This window comes from Aspergillus alliaceus (assembly GCF_009176365.1).
Source record: "Aspergillus alliaceus strain CBS 536.65 unplaced genomic scaffold BDW43scaffold_75, whole genome shotgun sequence".
NCBI classification, from domain to species: Eukaryota; Fungi; Ascomycota; class Eurotiomycetes; order Eurotiales; family Aspergillaceae; genus Aspergillus; species Aspergillus alliaceus.
Genome location: NW_022474758.1, coordinates 71,778 through 90,364, shown reverse-complemented (window position 1 = coordinate 90,364; position 18,587 = coordinate 71,778). Strand labels below are relative to the sequence as shown.

The following is an 18,587-nucleotide window of genomic DNA, read 5'->3' as shown; positions in this document are numbered from 1 at the left end:
CCACCCGGACATGGTCGAATGAAGAGCCGTCCTCGTTCTCGATAGATTGAGAGATAGAGTTGAATCTAAGTAATGCCATTCCGCCATGCTAGGATTCCACAGGCACCAAGGGCCGAGAGGAGGGAAGATAGTCCCCCAGTTAGGCGTCAGCAAGCAAGGCTAGTGGAGCCATTCCTGACAGAACAGGAAAGGAACACCGCAGGGGAGGCAGGAGAAAATGAAATAATTAGAATAACAAAAAACGTTGATGGACGATCCGTCCGTGCTAGTAGTTCGATCGAGCTTCAGGTGGCGCGAATGACAGACCGATGCCCCATCGAGTTGTGCGAAACTATTTGCTCGGAGGATGATCCTGTCAAGAGCGACGGAATTTCGTCCCCAAACAAATGGGTCCCACACTATCGATCCTGGTTAGTTGGCCCTCTTTGCAACTTTTCTCGAAGCAATTGGTCGGGGCTTCTACTCGGCAAGTAAACAAAGAAAAATGGGTCGCGACTATATCGTGAGAATCCACGGTACGAGTGCAGCATTAGTTAGTGAGTGTCTTCTCCCCCCGGTGACGTCTTTTTCAGATGAATAGAACTGTTAAAAAAAAGCAAGGGATGTCCTATCTCCTCCTAGAGGGGGTTCATTGAAGTGTGAACTAAAACGAGCCCCCTTTGAAGAACGCAGGATACGCCCTGATCATGATGCTAAAGGCGTGAGTGACCCTCTATGAATAGGGATCAATCACCGAAAAGAAAGGAAAAGAAAAAGAAAAACGCACGTAAGGATCGAAGTCTCAGAGTGAGACGGGGATTTGAGAAGCCACCGAGTCAGTAGTGGCAATTGCAGATCAGAAATTGACTATACCAATGTGATAGATGCACAGTTGATCCCGCCACTGTGGAATTTGTTTGTACGATGAACGGGGACTTTCTGACTTGACAGGTCACAAACTTATTAATATTGACTATTTGCGCTTCTAGGAGGCTTACGAAAATAGTCGCGGCCGAGCCCTTACCGACCTCCCCCAAATGAACCAATTCGATGATAATAATAGATAGATATCTAGTAGGTAGAAAGGCAGTAGCTATTACTATACGTAACTATAATGGTTACCTACTATTATTATTAGTTGTTACTCTGGACCGCCAAAGACCCAACCAAAAGTCCCTGGTTCTATCGGTGTCTCCATTGGGTCCCGAATCCTAGCCCTAAGTACTACTGTGATATACCCATCGTCCTACAACCCACAACAGGCTTGAAGAACAACTAGGTGTATCTAGACTATCTGCACGGTCGCTCCTCAGTCAATCTGCAAGAGTCACACTGCGTCACCTCGTGTTGCACCATGATGGCCAAACCCGACAGGGAGGAAGGAACCAAGGAAAGAGAGTGAAAGAAACAAAGGAGGAGCCTCTGTAGATTTAATTAGCGTCCCTTCGTCAAGATTCCAGCCGAGATACGGAATGGAAAGGATCAAAAAACCAGACAGGGAGAACACAGCTTCTCCACCCCCTTGCATGAACAAGGATCATGGAGTTCCATAGGGCATCGCGAGAACTGGTACGAAGTCATGTCATTCAAGTATGAAGGAGCATTCGTCCATCTACTTCGTGTATGTGCCTTCCATCATACCTTACGCCTGAGCCTTTATTCTCCGATCGTGCGAAGGGAAGAACACCTGTAACCCCCCGGCTTAGCATCCTTAAGCAATGCTAACGACATCACTGCAACCCAGCGGACCGCTGCAGCGACTTTGGCAAGGGGTTGATTTGATCCATCTGAAAGTCATAAATGTTCACTCGTCCATTTTAGGTATTTAGGGTTAGTGAGATCGTATAAGATATGGTGGCAATATTCTAGATTAATCTCGCATTTCTCGGAACCATCCATTTCTAGACCTTGCGTGCCCAAAGGTGGCGTAAGCTGGGCCTAACGGTTAAATATGAGGTAAAACTTGGAATGGATATGTGATCAACTGATATGTCTCGGGGCTTTGGCCTCCATCAACCTTGACCATGCATTAAATAGTCTTTCCTGGGTCTACAGGAAACTGACCAAACAAGAAAGTACCACTGTAAAAGTCATAGTAGAACCAGGAGTGTTTTCAGCAAAAGAGACTCGGAACCTTTATCTGCACAATTGAGTACATCAAGCGTTTTGAGCCCTGTATTAAGGCTGTTTAATATGAGGAAGTGTAGATACAACCAAAAATATAATCTTATGAGTCAATGCAGCAACCCTCCCAGATCACCTGTTTCTAAGGGTATATTCACTGAATAAAAGATCTTCAGCCCTCTGTAATACATATACTATCTCGGAGCAGAATTTGAATAGAAATAGAATCCAACGCCACGTAATGCTTCCGACCTCAAAAACCCGGCATTGTTAAGAACCCCCCAAATCTGGTGTCTTCATAGAGAGAACGCATTGTCAGCGCAACTCCTTGCCGTGAGCCAAGAGATGAGAGAGAGAGATGCGATGAGAATGGCATATACATGAGTTAAGAAGAAAGGTAGGTGAAAATGCACAAGAACCAAATATGGAAAAAATGATATAAGCGCTCATATGCATGTCAGAGACAGGCACGACCGTGTCTCGTCGTTTTGTAGATCAATGTGATGGCTTAAGATATATGTGATGTGTCTGCTGTAAGACAGAAGTACGAAACACCCAAATGGAACGCAATGCACTAAATAATATGCTGCATCCGTTCGACAACCTATCTTCGCTTCGGCCTGATAAATGGATCGGCTTCTTTCTTTTTTCGCATTGGTGGAGGGGGCCTGGCCCCATTTCCGGTCCGCTGTGGAGGCCGTGGAGGAGGCTATATAGGGGGCTAAGTTAGCAAGTGATTCAATAAACTGTCCATAGCAAAGATACCACCACATACTTTTGCTGTACCAGCTCCCGCCCCGGGACCACTTGGAGGCTTATTGTGATTAATGGGCGCATACGCCGGCCCCTCTCGTGACGGCTTAACCAAATCCTGAAAGACTAGTCAGCAGAGTCAAATGAGAATATGAAGGGAGCGGCCAACCTCTGTGTTCGGGGGAACATTAGCATCAATCTTCCGTCGCGGATTTTTAGGAGCTGTTGGCGGCGTGATTTGTTCTTGTTTACGCTTGGCGGGCTTCACAGCATCAGAAGACGGTGAATCAGTGTGCTTGCGCTTAGCTGCGCCTCTGCTGTCTGCCTTGGGCTGTTCGGACGTTTTCTCACTGGATCCAGATGGAACCTGGATGACAGGCACTTTAGGATCGTGCCCTCCAAGTTGTCTGGCTCTTTGGCGTTCTGTCCTTTGCTTTTGCATCTGGGAATGATGGAATTCGTCCCGCGCGATCCGCTGTTTCTCTTGTTTTGATAAAACTTTTGTAGACCTGCAGTCGCGAGCAACATGTCCGACCTCGCCGCATTCTAGGCAACGCTCCAAAGAACAAACCGCACGCGTATGTCCGGGCTGCCCGCATCTGTAGCAGTTGCCTCGAGCCGCTTCCTTCGCATCAGTGTTGTCGCAATTATGGGTCATGTGAGAGAAGCTGCCACAATACCCGCAGACGCGGTTATCATCTAAGCCGTTGGCACCTCCCGATGGCCCCTCAGGCAGAGGGACGAAAGGAGTCTCCTGCCCAGACGCACTCGTAGGATAGGGAGACTCTATTGAGGGGTCATCACGAGGATCAGAAGACGACCGAGAAACAGGGTCATTTTGAGTGTCAAAGAAAGGGTTCGTTGGCTCCGATGCATTCGCGTCAAGCATGTCGACATTCTTGTAACCAGAGAACTGGGGCCGCTGAAGAATCTTCAAAACATCACCCTCAGTGTAAACATTTCGACGGCGAGCGTCCTTGATAAGGCCATTCCAGAACTCTCCCTGCACCAGGGACTGTGAATTTCCGAGAACCCAAAGTGACGACTTGGCACGCGTCAAACCAACATTCATACGACGAATGTCGGACAAGAAACCAATTCCCTTATTCGAGGCTCTGACGCATGAGAAGATGATAACTTCACTTTCCCTTCCCTGGAAGGCATCTGTAGTGTTGAAATCGATCATGCTGAAGATTGCGTTTCCATATTTCGCAGCAAAATGTGTTTTCAACTGTCTTAGTTGGCCTTTGTAAGGAGTAATGATGCCGATTTTACCCGCAAAATCGAAACCCTGGAAATCCGAGACCAAGCGCTCGTACAGTTGCATGGCAACCCGAAGTTCCGCCATGTTGACCAGGGAGTGACCCTTTGCAGCACTTTGATGAAGACCTTGTACGTCGAAAAACCGATATGGACTAAGAAGTTCGCTTTGATGCCATGGACGAGTGCGAAGCCGCGCCATGTCAGGGCCGTCTTGCAGCTTACCATCATAGAAGGCATTGCGTGGGTACGCACTAATTTCTGGATGCATACGATATTGGATATCTAGCAGGTGCACATCCCTAGGGTGATTGGATTGCATCCTGACGAACAGACTCTGTTCATACTGGAACTTCGAGGCGACTTTTGACAGAACTGTGGGCGGCAATTGTTTTGGATCTCCGACAAGAATGCATTTGGAGCATCCGTATTTGAGCGGGATGAGAGCGCTCAGTTCAATCGACTGTGCAGCTTCGTCAATGATGACGGTCTCGAATTCAATACTCAGATTCTGGAACATCTCGTGGCCACTTCCGCTGAGAGTGGCGCAAATAACATGGGCGCCATCAATTATCTCTTGTTGTATCCTTCGTCTAGTCAAATCGGCGTCACGCGCCGCTGAATGGTTTTTGTCGCGGGCGTTGTCAATCTCCTGACTCAGTTGCGTTTTCTTCTTTTTGAGTAGTTCGAATTCCCGCTCTAGTTCAACAGGAGCAGGCAAACCCTGAGCTCGGCATTGGTCCAACTTGGAACGAGTTTCTTTGAAAGCAGTATCGGCTGCTTTGTGCTCCATATAAATTTTCTGTAGATCTCTTTCACCCAAGTCGTTGCGTGATGTGTGATTCAATCTTGCATTAACCAGTTCATCTAGAGTAACGTCAAGGACGTTAGAATTTATGGCATCGCTTCTTCCCAATCGAATGACTGATAGCTTCTCCTGGCGACCATTAATCGTCTTAACGCCTTGCTTGAATCTCATGACTAATTCGTCAACAGCGGCATTGCTAGGAGCACACACGAGCAACTTCTTTGACGTGGTTGTCCTTGGGGGAGGTTTGGCGTTACCGATTCCTGTGGGCCGCGAGATAGTTACACCTTGAGCACCAAGGGTGCCACTCAACAGAGCTCCCACAAGGGCAACGATTGTCTTTGTCTTTCCAGAGCCGGGAGGACCTTGAATAAGTGTGAAAGCATCATTGTCTAGGGCGGACTTGATCGCCTTTGCTTGGGCAGGATTGACATTGTAGTTCTCAGCAATTGGGTTCAAGGTTGCCTCTGAATAATTAAGAAGCGGGGACGGTTTGGCCTTCACGACTTCCTCGCAAAGATCATAGTATTGCAAAGCCATGAGAGCACCGAATTCACGCTCCAGAGGGGTTAACGACGTGATCTTGGCGCCCCAAATCTCTGATCCTGGCGCAAGGGAATTGATAAATGGGTTGCCGGGGTTGACTCGATAGGCAATTTCCACAATTCCCTTCTTCTTTTTTATCCCAGCGACCCGAGCAAGACAATGAGGGGCAGATGAATTAGTTGCCGGTGAGTTTGCCTTTGAGAGCAAGACAATATCTGCTTCGCCAATGCCGTAGTCTTTGACCTCAAGGGCTGGCATGGATGCGCCAACTTCCATGAAGGAGTCCACTGACAGTCGCGTCGCGACCTTAACCTCAAATGGTTTGAAGTTACCCTCTTCTTTCGAGGATTGGAAACCTTGCCACGCCTCTAGTATCAGAAGTGGCTCGAAAGTCCTTTGATACTCGATAGGGTCTCTAAATGTGTTAGAAATCAAACTATAATCCGTACGACCCGAGTTGGGTGGAAGATCGCCGTTTGCGAAGAAATCCCAAGATAGTATGGTCCGATGTAGTGAAGAAAGGTCGGGAGCCAACCGTGCTCGCATATCCTTCGCGGAGCGCACTTGCTTGATCTTCTTGACAGGACCCCGCTGTTTAAGTGACTGTCTCTTGCTTTCTTCATAGGCCTTGACAGCATCAGGTTTTGACCCACTTTTCGGGCCGAACAGCTCTCTGTCAAGTTCGTCTTCACTCTCCGATTCAGACTCCGACCCTGAGGAGACCATCATACTATCGGCAGGCGTATGGTCCTTGCCCTTGACTCCGATACCACTGAGTCCAGAACCTTGTTCTGCGGTTTGTTCAGCAACGCCATGTACCGGAAGACTTTTCTTCAGACGGGCAAGCTCGGCCATATCACGCTTCTTTTTGGCCTCTCGTTCACGTTCGCGCTTTTCACGGAAAGCTTGGATGGTTACATTGGGTTTCAGTGGCGCTGGGGCCGGCTTAGATATCGCCGGAAGAGCTTTCGCTGCTTTCTCAGCCTTCTTCTTTGCTTCGGCAGCGACTCTTTCCTTGTTTAGTTCCACAGATCGAGACAACTGCAAAAGGACATCATCTGGGACATTGTCATCGAACTCATCCGGCGTCTTTGAAGGGCTTGGAGTAGTTGAAAGCTCCGCAGGTTTAGCAAATGCCGTGATGGAGCTCTGTTTCTTTAGGCTGGCAGTTGATGCGGTAACAACAGGCTTCTTGTAGTAAGCTTCTAAGGCTCGAACAAGCTCTGCCTTCTCCCGTAAAGTCAATATAGTCTTGACGGTAGACTTAACTGCAACACCCTCAATATAAATGAGAGCATCTTCTTTCACCGTCGTAACGCTGAGCTCCCCTAGACGGCGGAGAAGCTTGGCAACAAGGCCAACCAGGGTGGTAGCCAGATATTCGTCCTTCAGTCGGAGCCATTTGACCATTGTGCTCATGGTCGCGGTCGGAGGCTTAAGGAAATTTTCGCGCGCAGAGGTCTCTTGGTTGGGATCCGCGTCGACAACGGCGCTCAGAAAGACACCATATTGATCGAAAAGAAAATCGGCGAACTGGATACTATCACGACAGAATTCCAACATCACCATTCTGTCATTGCCCCTGAGATGCCACGATTCAGTTTCATCGAATATCGTTGTCAAAGCTTGCCACAGATACTCCCATAGCTTTTGAAGAGAAAGGATCTCTCTGCGATCAACTAGCTTGCGAGTTCTAAGCATACCAGTCTGGCTGTCACAAAGAATTTCCAAAATGTCCGTTCCTGTATGAATCATCCTCGGGGCAGAGGCAAATGTTTTCATGTTTGAAATACGTCGGAAAGACCAGCTGAGGCCGTACATCGTCGTAGTAAAGAATGACTGTAAGAGATGGGAAATGGCATCCCTTCGAGCAGACTGTCCACTAACATTTTTTATCAGATCAACTGCAGCTTGGTAAGTGTTGAGATCAGCGGCGAAAAGAGCGGAAATCAGAGCACTACTAGTATCTTGGCTTTTGAAGAGCTCGTCGAGATGTTCCGGTCTAAAATCTGAGAGACGCTCAATTATTTGGCATGAGAGATGGGTAAGATGGCCGTAGATCATATTGAAGTGTGTCTTCTCTTGACTGGCTCCCCCTTTTGTGGAGAATTTCTCCAGACCGACCAGCGGTAATATCCCTAGCAGAGCAGATGTCGAAAGGGCCAGATTATCTTCATGAAGGTGTTTTACAACGGCGTCCCAGATTGGGGCTGAATACGTGCTTACACCATGTTGAAGGGTATTATACCGCAAGATGACTTCATAATCGCTCTTGAGGGATTGGCACTCGAGGGCTAGTGTATTACGAATGACATCCATGCACAGCGACAATATTTCTCGCTGGCGTCCCTGTTCAATCTCAAAGTTGGGAGGCACAAGGATTCTATCGATGTTTGCACTCACCACTCCCATAGTTTCTGATAGGACAACACGCGCTACGGAGCCTCTCGAAGATTCGTGATCGGTGAAACTGCGAAGTGTATAAAGTAAACTCGACAGACCAATGTGAAAGCAATGATACCTGGCCAAGTTTGGAAAGCGCGAGTCCTGTAGCCGATCAAGGAGCTGGTATACTAGGGATCTGCATGCTGTCGGTTGATGGGCACCCTTCAGCGATGACATGAATGGATTGACCCACGACAACATGTCCTTCATAGCGGATTTTTCAAAGGGCCCACCCTCGGTAGCTTGCATTAAAAATGCATCTAGCTGGGGATTGTAGAAAACAAGCTCAACGATAGCTTGAGGTGATATGGTTTGCATTGCATCCCAAAAATCCCCGGGTGCCTTTTCCAGGAATATCTGAACAGTGTTCAAGATAAAGCGCAGGCCAGGAGACTGTATTCCGAGATGCTCCACAGAAAGACGGCAAGGATCGATTTCAAGGGCGCGTAGATGATGGGTAATCTGGTCCTTGTCTAACCTCTTCACCACAAGCTGCATTCCACGCCAAAGCCGCTGGATGGCAGCCACCTGGGTTGGCTGTTGAGACGCTGACCTCAGTGCGCCTAGAAGCCCTTCTTTGATTGCCCAGTCAAATTCCATATTGGTGGGAGGCCGTGCATACCGCATCCAAGCCTGGATGGCCCAAAAGCTGCGGCTCTGATTGGCATCAAACAAGAAGCGGGTGACAGCCGGAATATAATCGGAAACCTTCAGACTACGCTTCGTCTGAATGAGTCGAAACGGCTCGTCGAAATATTCCTGAAGCAGACTATCATTGCGAAGCATAGCATCGCAACTCAAGCTTTCAAAGATAGACAACAAAGATGCCCGGTCCAACACATGAAGCCCGATCTCTTGAGGAGGCACCTCTTTTAATTTTGCCGTTGCTGTGGCCAAATTCCTCGTTATTCTTTTTATGTCGCATTCGTCAATCATCCGAGAAAACTTTTCGATATCTTCATCATCGTAGTTCTCTTTTAGTTGTTCCATAAGCCATATCTTTCCCGTGTAGTACTGCTTGATACAGAGGTCGCATTTTTCGAGGGTGTCGTCCAGCTTTCTCCAGATCCAACTTTGTAGCTCCTCAACGCCCTCTTCGTTGTACGCCAATATGCGCATACATGATAGGAATTTCTCCCTACGAGTGGCTGCCTCAGCCACCAAGTCTGCAATTTTCCTCCCTGATTCATCTACCTGTTCGGGCTCATCGTAGCGTGCATGGTCATCATCATGTTGGCGTGGGCATAGGATGTGGACGTTGTCGGGAAGCGCCTGTAGCTCTCTGCAAACAGATAGACATTTAATTGCTGCAATGGACGATGACAAATTGAGGATGCACGATTCAGTGACTCACCCAACAATATCCATAAACTCCATGGTTACAGTCCAATAATCCAGCTATGATGTGTCGCTGCTGTAACCAAGAGCTCACGGAGCATTCCCTTTTGGAACAGACAAAGATTGGCTACTTTGCTCGAATATAGAATGCAGAGTCCCACAAAACTGCACCACTAGCCTAACCAGACTTCAAAGATATGCTTCCACAGTGGCCTATAAAAACATGGCTGTGGCAACTAGGCTCTGAAGAGATGAATACAAAAGGGTTTGCTTTTCCGCTGGGTAATGGGAACACAAGGAGGAATGAACACTACTGTATAAACGCACACAACTCTTAAAGAGATTCAGGGGATAATGTGTTTTCCCATGCCCTCAAACAAGCAACGACACAAAGAGACAGCAAAAGGAAAGGGAAATGAAAAAGCCCATCGGAAAGGCATGCAATACAACGGAGTGAGTCGGCGTCCAATCCCATTGGCTTACCTGAAAGGCGGTGAAAACGCCCGTCATCCACTTTACGCGCCAGGACGCGCTTATCCTTCGGTGCGCTAGACCGGATTCAGATTAATCTCACTTCTCAATAGCTTACTTTAGTACTGTAGTTACTCATAAATATTACTACTATAGAGTCCACTCATGGCGAATGCCTCCTTTCAAATAAACACTAGTTCTCTCTAAGAGATATTCACATCGACGGTCTTCAACAGAAAACGTAAAATCCATAATTCCTTCCACCACGCATACCTCATTTCCTTCAAGCGCGCTGAAGGTTGTCCCCCTCACCAGGTCTTTGAGATAACAGTCAAGATTATATGAGAAAAGAGAAAAGGGATCAAAGGGAAAATTGGTAAGCGATGGCAGGGGCATATTCACACACAGGAAATATAAAGCTTTTGTACAAGAAGTGACACAGGCATTACGCCACAAGATAAAAATAGGAAAAGTGAAAAGGCCGATGAATGTAGGAAAGTTTCGATAGAAGAAATTCGCGCCGAACCACCAGCCAAATCTGTATACCGAACGCCTTCTATAGGGGAATAAACAGCGGGGCTCCAGGAAAACAAGGGGATTACTCGTCATGCAGAACACAAACAAAACAGAATCAGATGCATCGACAAGAAACCGACAAAGGGGCGTAAGAAACATCGAGTGTATATAGTATAAAATAGATGATATAATTTTATGAGGCATGCGACGGAGGATCGTAGGGGGCTTTTAGTGGACTATGGGGACTTTGAGGCTCTTGAACGCCACTTGTAAGTGTCGTCTCCACTCGCGTTAACTCGCTCGCTTCGAAATCATGCCGAACTCTATCGAAAGAATGTCGCGTCCGTTCGGCCGAGCGGCGGACATAATCCACCGGCTGGGCATGGTAATGTTGGGTCGTATCGAGGGAGGACGCATAATTTGTCCCATTACTGCCGTTTTGACTGCGGGGGTTATGTGTTTGAAAGGTACGAGAGGTGGGAGCAACGGAGGCCGCATATATCTGCTGGTCGTCTGAAAAAGGATCCTGTTTCATACTGGGTTGCATTGGTTTTCCCAAATCCGAAGAAGCAGCTGATTCATCACTCAACTGACCTGAAGCCGCAGCGGCAGCTGCCTTGGGAGGTACAAACGCCTCATACTGATCCAAAAACTTGAACTTTCCTTGAGTAACCTGCTCCCGAATAATGTCCACATCCAGGGGAAAGAACACCTTCTGGAAGGCTTTGAACGTGAACCGGGGAAGGAGGCATATCGTGACAGTTAGAAGAAGCACGACCCAAAAAGACAAAGCCCCGTAAACCTGGGCGCCGGATTTGTAGAACTGAGCTGAAGCAGAAACCGACGAGTAGATACCAGTCCAAAGGAAGATCAAGAGTGTACTGATAACATTGACCAAGGTCGTCAGCCAATCCCACCGATACGAATTCAGCATGATGTAAGTGTTACTAGCGATGACCGCGCTAGTGGCGACGAGGACACCCATCCGGGTCCGGTCATTGATATCCAGCCCATTAGAGTGTTGGAAAGTCGCCGAGTTGTACAAAAGATACGGCATGTAGAAACAAATGATGGATTGGTAAAAGCCGTCGAGCATATACAGCCTAGAACGCGTTAGCAAGGACTAAAGAATTAATCCACTAGGCAACCTACCAAAACTTGAGCTGAGACCATTCCTTCCGCTCTATACCTCTCATGTACAGTTGTGGAACGGCTAATGAGACTTTGTCGTCGACATCCTGATCAAAAATACCCATTAGGATGACGGGCAGTGATGTGAACGCCACGTTAACCAGGACGATATAGGTATAGTCAAAGAGGTAGGAGCCATCAAAGTCATTGTAGATTGAATACCAGAAGAGTGCAATCGTCCATACTAAGTTCTGGGAAATTGTTAGTCAAATCCGAATGGATACCATAACAGGCATACGAAAATAGAACATACCTTGTAGAAGAAGTTCGCAATGGTCTCCGCCATGCGGCGGTAAGACCATCGTCCATGGACAAGGATAAGCCGTTGAAGGAACCGAAATTGTCCAATGGCATAATCAGAGGACATCGCTGCCTGTCGGCCTTCTTCACCAATGATACCAACACCGACGTCGGCCTCCTGGATCATAGCAACATCGTTGGCACCATCGCCGATTGAAAGAGCCATGATATCAAGGCCGTTCCTGACCATCCGTACGACTGCAGCTTTCTGAGCAGGACTCACTCGACAGCATAAGACAGACTTGCATTGTTTACACAATAGTAGAAATCTTTGCTTTAGTTCATCATCAAGCATCAGCTTGAGGGTCTCGCCATCAATAACTATGGCATGTGTTGGTGCCGGTGGCGAATGATCTTGACGGGCGGCCAGAAGCTCTTCGTCGGATCCTGTCATTCCAAATCTTTGTAACTGCCGGTCAAGTTCTTGCGCCGCGCGTTGCGGTTCATTGTCTGGAATATTGAAGACGATCAATTCCATATCATTATCCAAAAGGTTGCATGAGAATCCGATGTTTATGGCAGTCTCCACCTTGTCGCCAGTCAGGACCCACAGCTTTATACCAGCATCTGCCAACAAAGAGATGGTATCGGGAACGCCATCTTGGAGTCTGTCTTCAATAGCAGTCCCTCCGATAAGCATGAGATCTTGTTCTATATTACTGGAGACTTGCTCAAGCTTTTCCTCGCGATCGGTGAGTGCAGCAGCGGCAATGTCGTGTTCCTTACTCCAGGCCCGGTATTCTTCTTCGCTGAGTACACGATCTGCGACACACAGAGTCCGCAAACCTTCACGAGCAAACATTTCAAGATGCTCAGCAGTCTTCTTTCTAAGCTCCTGCTGCTTTCCTGGAGCCAAACGTGAATAGATAATACTATCCGCGCCTTTGCAGAAGAGTCGTATGTGGCCGTCAGGCATACGGATGATCGCACTCATCCGCTTTCTGGACGAGTTGAATTCAAGAGTATTGAGCACGGTATATGTCCTCTCTTCGCCCATGACGTTTAATACAAGGTCGTCACCCGATCTCCCAAGAAGGGTGAACCCACAATCTCGAGCAGTGCCGACCAAAGCCGCCTCATCGGGCGACTGTGCTTTGAACTCGATCTGCGGAGGATCACCAGGTGTATGCTCGGTGATTACAGTATGACAGACTGCAAGGGCAAGCATAAAATGCTCCGTAGCTTTCCTTTGGGATTCACCTGACTGGCCTGCCAAATCTGCAACGTAATTTGATGATATGAAAGTCAAGCTTTCATCGCGCAGATAGGGATTATCGTGTATCTTTCGTATAATTTCAAGCATTCTAGTCGTATCGGTAGCAATCCTCTCTCGCTCTCTAGCAGCAACAGCATCAGCGTCTCCCCCTTCTCGCCGTACCATGCCGATCTGTGCTTCAGTAAACGCTTCGCCATATGAAACCCCATTAACAGTGCATTTCTTGAAGTCCATAACGTTTTGAGTCAGGGTACCCGTCTTGTCTGAAAAGATGTACTCGATTTGCCCGACGTCATCCGAGATGTTCCAAGACTTCGGGACACAGTAAATCTGCAGTTTGTCGTAGTACATGAACACGTCACTATGAATGAAGACAGCCTGAATCGTGCGGACGATTTCGAGGGAGATATAGAGCGAGATCGGGACCAAATTCTGGAATAAGATAAGAGCGACCCAGAAAGTGATGATGCCGGTGACTGCCGGAGTACTTCCATAGGAGCCAAAATCGAAGTAATTGAGAGATTTATCACTTGAGGACCACGCGACGCCGTTGACAATTCCAGAGATGAGACACATAAAGAACAATATAATGAAGTTGTATATAACGTTCCAGTTAAGGTCCTTAGCAAGGCGAGCCCTCTTACTGGGTGTCACACCTGAGTTCAGCATAATTTTCGTCTCATCACCGGTGAAAAGGACAACACCAAGAGCCCATTCGGTATTGCGCAGGGAACAGCCACGTAGTAGTATATTGTTGATCGTGATAGGTTCCACCATTTCCTTTCGGGGTGCCTCAGGGAAATCAGGATCACGCTGGTCCCAACGTAGCGCACCGCTATAGGCATACAAATTGGGATGCGGCGGTTCACTGTCAATCACAAACTCGGCCCTCTCACAATCTCTAGCATGTCTAACCTGACGTCCGCAGTTGAGAGCTTGTCGAACTTTGAGATTGGTTTCACCGTCCAGACTCTTAGTCTCCACGTAACATGCACCGTCGGGGTCGGAGGTTGACAACACCACAACATCGGCTGGGACGGGATCTCCGTTATACAGCCGCACAAAATCCCCCACTTGTACGCTTTTCCAAAAGTCGCGCTTAAACCTAGCTTTTCCAGTTATCTGCTTGGACGTGTCCACGACACTCCCGCCCTTTCTTGGTGGGGTAGCAGTACTGGACGGCACCGCGACACTGCCTCGAGCCGCTTTGTCCGGATGCAGATACTGACTGTGCTCTTCGGCTGCGAGTGGCCAGTCTGGACGCGCCTCGGGCGTTGGTGATGGAACCGGGGTCATTTGAATAGCTTCGTCTGCCAAGCCGCCGTCCCCTCGTTGAGAATACATAGATGCCCGTGGGGTCGCCATAGTCATAAAAGATGCACGCCGATCCTCGTCAGCAGGCTCGGGAAGCTTCTTGTTTTTTTGAGCCAGGCCTTTGATCTTTCGGTATGTCCAAATAGTCGCCCGAGTACACGCTTTCTTAAATCGACGCCACAGAGAGACATTGTCTTCGACTGAATTCACGTTGTTCCATTCGACCAAGCGGTATACGGGGGAATTGTTGACTTCATTATCGACTACTGTACGCCGCCAATCCTCGATAGCATCTTTAATGGCCGTGACTACCACGATGACGATTAAGGGAACTGTGTTAAGGGCGGGAGTATCGACACCGAAGATCGAGAAGAACTAAACATGATTGTTAGTTTAAAGGGTGTCTGTGCGATAGATGGGGTAAACCATACCCCAAGGATAATGATGAACAAGAAATAGATGTTCGCGATGTTGTGGAACTGGAGCCAAATATTCATTGGCACGAAAGACAGCGGTGTATATTTCGCAGTTCGAATTTTGTTTCTAGGGTAAATCGCCTTGGGGTGGCCATCCTCGTCTCTTTCTGATTCTGGGATAGGAATATTGAAGTATATTCTTCTATTGCTGGCATCTGCATTGCCTTCGGCATTCGGGTTCTCTGCAGTAGGAAGATTGCTTGATGTTGATTTTCGCTTCTCATCCTTCATTTCCGAGCGCTTGTTAAAGCGATCCATAATAGAAACGCGTTTCCGCACACCTCCGGCGCCCGCAACCCGCTGGGTTGCCCATCGTTGTCGTTGGGTCGGCTTGGAGATATTACTGCTCACTTCCTGAACCTCATTCCCAGGCAAGGCGCTCTCCGGGGAGAGATGATCGGAAGCCATTTAGGCTACTTCTAGCCCTCGAGAGGGCATGCAATGTGTGTCCGTTCTGTGCTTAGAAGGTGGAGGGAGAGCATCCGCTCCAATGAGCCGAAAGACGATAGCGCAGCCAGTTCGCGAATCCTTCGTTTAGTTTCAGCGCGGAGGACGGCGGAATGGTTAAACAGTGCGGGAGAATACGTCGAGTATATCGCGATTGACAGCGTGGTAAAAGATCTCCGGGAGGCGCTGAAGGGAAGCGGGAAGATTGGAGTTAAGTTACCAAGAGTCCCAAACACGGTGATGGGGGCAAGTAGGATGGCGAACAAACGGGGGAGGGGGAGAAGGTCGGATTACCCGCAACAGGCCATGCGTATAACATAGAAGAAACAATATACAGGACGAAAAGCGCTAAAGAAATCCCAGGCGATGAGGATCGATCCTCCAGAGGGGAAAGTGTAAGAAGGAAAGTAAGTAGAAGGACTTAGGGACAGTGTCTCTGCCAATCCCTCCCTCTTGGAAGCCCCGGGAAACGAGGAGTGTATATTACCAATCCAATACGCCGCAGCAAAGCTGCGGATCGGCGGCATGGACGTTGTTTCCAGTCCGGTATGGTAAAGTCCGAACCAAAGAACGCGTAAGTTTTCAATTATTAAGATGAAAGTGATCATCATAGTGGTACCTTTAGTGATGCCAAATTTTCCATGAGTGTTTCATCTACATAAAGCATATACATCCAATATCTGCTCTGAAGTACAATCCCATTATCTTTATTCAATTGCTTATAAAATATCGCTTCCTCATCTCCTTCCCAACATTGAATCGATATCTACTCCGTAGATTATCCGTCACTGACGTAGGATCTAGATATGAATCGGCCGTAACGATTACCGTAATTTACCAGCAGAATGCAGGAACCTCCCACGAGCCGTGATGCCAGCCTCACCATGGACTGTAAGCAGCATAATTTGGTTCTCCTTCAAACTCTTACTATCGGTGGCAAGGACCATCTGTACTGAATTCAGGGTTCGGCATTTCGGAAGAGGCGAGTCTTAAAAATCACTTACGCGAACTTTCCTTAAAGGGTCTACGGAAGACGGAGGACGGGCTCGACAGAGCGGCAAGTGATTTAATTGACATCTTACCAATATCCGCATGCCAATTAATAGAATAAGGAACGGAGTACCGAGGCCATCCCGCGCGGTTATTTCGGGCCTCCGATTTGGACAACATGTCAGTTAGGGAGAAATTCTCAAAAAAGAATTTAAAATGGAGCAAGGCTTAAGGTTATAAGGCTGTGTTATACGAGATCAAGTGGGTTGTGGATAAGGACGTCTTTTTCTTACTGTGCGTTCTGCTTACTATACAGCAAGAACATGTATACTAAGCTACAAAAAGAATGAAAGAAGAAGCCTGGAATGTTATTAGCGAAAAGTAGAAGAAAATGTAGAATGTTAGTGAATAATCCATTGTCCACCCCTTCTATTGTGCTCTATACCGCGTAAATCTCTTCTCTCGAGTGGCAGTGAGGTTTTAGGGTACGGAATTACGGAGAGTATACGCCATCCTGCAAAAATGAAGGCTTCCATGGAACAGAACATGTCATCCACTTTAGATTTGGGGGGAGAGCATTTTCTCGGAGAATGGGGCCTGAAACAGGCTAAAGGCCGTCTTGGACGGCACATGCTTTCTCCGTCCCTAATCCATAAGCATGAGACATCTCTGTACTCCGGCCCTCCTTACCCTAACTGTTTGTAGTTCTCGCGTCAGAAAAATCTAGGCATACATACATGGACAGTGCATAAGTCCAGAATTATACCCAACGGCTATCCCTATCCCACTTGGCTTCCAAAAGTAAGATGTAACCATTTCTATAAGGGGGGATCGGAATTCCATGATTTGATGCTCTTTCCACCCCCTTTTCCATCTATCTACTTTCACCCTTCTCCTTTTCCCGTCTTGGCCTTTTTCAAGCTAACTACTGAATGGAGTATGGTGTGGCTCCAACTTGCGTGTAGTTGCTGCGGACTCTGGCTCGTTGCGGAGCAGAAGAGATGATCGCCCGCCAGCTGTTCTCGAAATCGTTCCGACGAACCCAATTTGTGGTAAAAAAAGAGAGGGAAAAAGTTTGTACGCGAGGCATGATCAATGCTCCTGTCATCAACTACGTAGGTTTTCTTACACAAGATAATAGAAAACTGAGGAATTTTCTTTCTCACTGCCATAATCTTATCAATTTGTTACCTGAATTGGGCAAAACGCGCCGCACCGCCTGCCAGATTTTGCATACATTAATTATCTCGCAAGTAATCCGTACTCCATAGTTACTGTACGTTGCAAATCACAATTTGCAAAATTAGCCGACACAGAAAGGTAGTCTACGACAATCAATAATTTTTTTCCCCTTCTTACTTCCTCCTTTGCCGCCATATCATAATCCTTCTTCGACATCCAGAGGCTTTAATTGGTTTTCATCTAGCCCCTATTATTATTATTAAAAGCAATGAGCCAGTCAGCTGAGTCTTGTTCAATTTGAACACAATCGGAATCCGTCGCTCTTCCATGATTATATAATGTGGATCCTCGATCTCGAGTCGTTGGCTGTGATGGATTTGCGTCAGACAGTCAGATCGGCCGCGAACTGCTGTGGGGAACCAAGTGCAAGGTGTACTACTACCCAAACCTAAGATAGATCTGCATTTTTCTGTACCCCCTAAACTTGCCCCGATACAAAGGACAGGTGGAAACTTTCAAACGATAAGCAATCTGCACCACTCAAGGGGGGCAGTGCATGATTAGGTCAGACATGTCTTCTGCATAGTTAGTATGTACATTACGTTATACCTGGAGGAGTCGGGACGGGTTGTATGCACATACCTACCGAGAAGGGTTACTCCTATTCTCCTATTGGATGGTACATTTACCTATATTAAGGTTACAACACCAACAGATGGAGCCTGTTGTATGTATCAGGAGGCATCTTGAAATAGATTTCTCGATATATGTTTTAGTGTTAAGATTGGAATGTCTCATCAAGTGGGGGCTTCTCCAGCATCAATAGTTACGCAGCTTTAGAAAGGGACTAAATCTACCAAAAGCAGTCATTAGCTTCGACTACTATGTAACTATTACCCCCAAATGACAGTTAACGAGGTCTTATGTTGATCAAAGCCATGTCCTCCTCTTTTCATTTCAAGTTTTTCTCTTTCAATCTTGTTTTTTGAATCTTTTTCCCTTCTCATTTTCCTTTGTCGGCGAACTTTGTCTACTAGGTACGCACACTTTAAAGTCCGAGACTCTTACTAGTACCTAATTATGATCTCCAATTTTTTACCCCAGGCCAGATCAGTGGCATTTATTAAAGCTTAACTTAGATGTTGAACTCACTTCGTGCTTCGTAGATGCCCAATTGAAGTCATGATATATACAGGGACAAAGTCCCTTTTAGGGGTCTAACATAGTTCAA

At 47.3% G+C, this 18,587-nt stretch overlaps 2 protein-coding genes across 2 annotated transcripts; both read right to left on the bottom strand.

Moving 5' to 3' along the window:
* Nucleotides 1-9,836: 9,836 nt before the first annotated feature.
* On the bottom strand, nucleotides 9,837-15,338 carry BDW43DRAFT_235225 (uncharacterized protein). Its single transcript, XM_032039589.1, has 5 exons — nucleotides 15,323-15,338; nucleotides 14,693-15,265; nucleotides 11,685-14,636; nucleotides 11,393-11,622; nucleotides 9,837-11,343 (listed from the first exon to the last, which is right to left on the bottom strand). Exons 2-5 carry the CDS (start codon nucleotides 15,143-15,145, stop codon nucleotides 10,434-10,436), a joined length of 4,545 nt encoding a protein of 1,514 aa, XP_031894691.1. The 5' UTR covers nucleotides 15,146-15,265; nucleotides 15,323-15,338; the 3' UTR covers nucleotides 9,837-10,433.
* Nucleotides 15,310-15,758, bottom strand: BDW43DRAFT_235210 (uncharacterized protein). Its single transcript, XM_032039588.1, has one exon. It carries the CDS (start codon nucleotides 15,709-15,711, stop codon nucleotides 15,475-15,477), a length of 237 nt encoding a protein of 78 aa, XP_031894690.1. The 5' UTR covers nucleotides 15,712-15,758; the 3' UTR covers nucleotides 15,310-15,474.
* Between the last annotated feature and the right edge of the window lie 2,829 nt (nucleotides 15,759-18,587).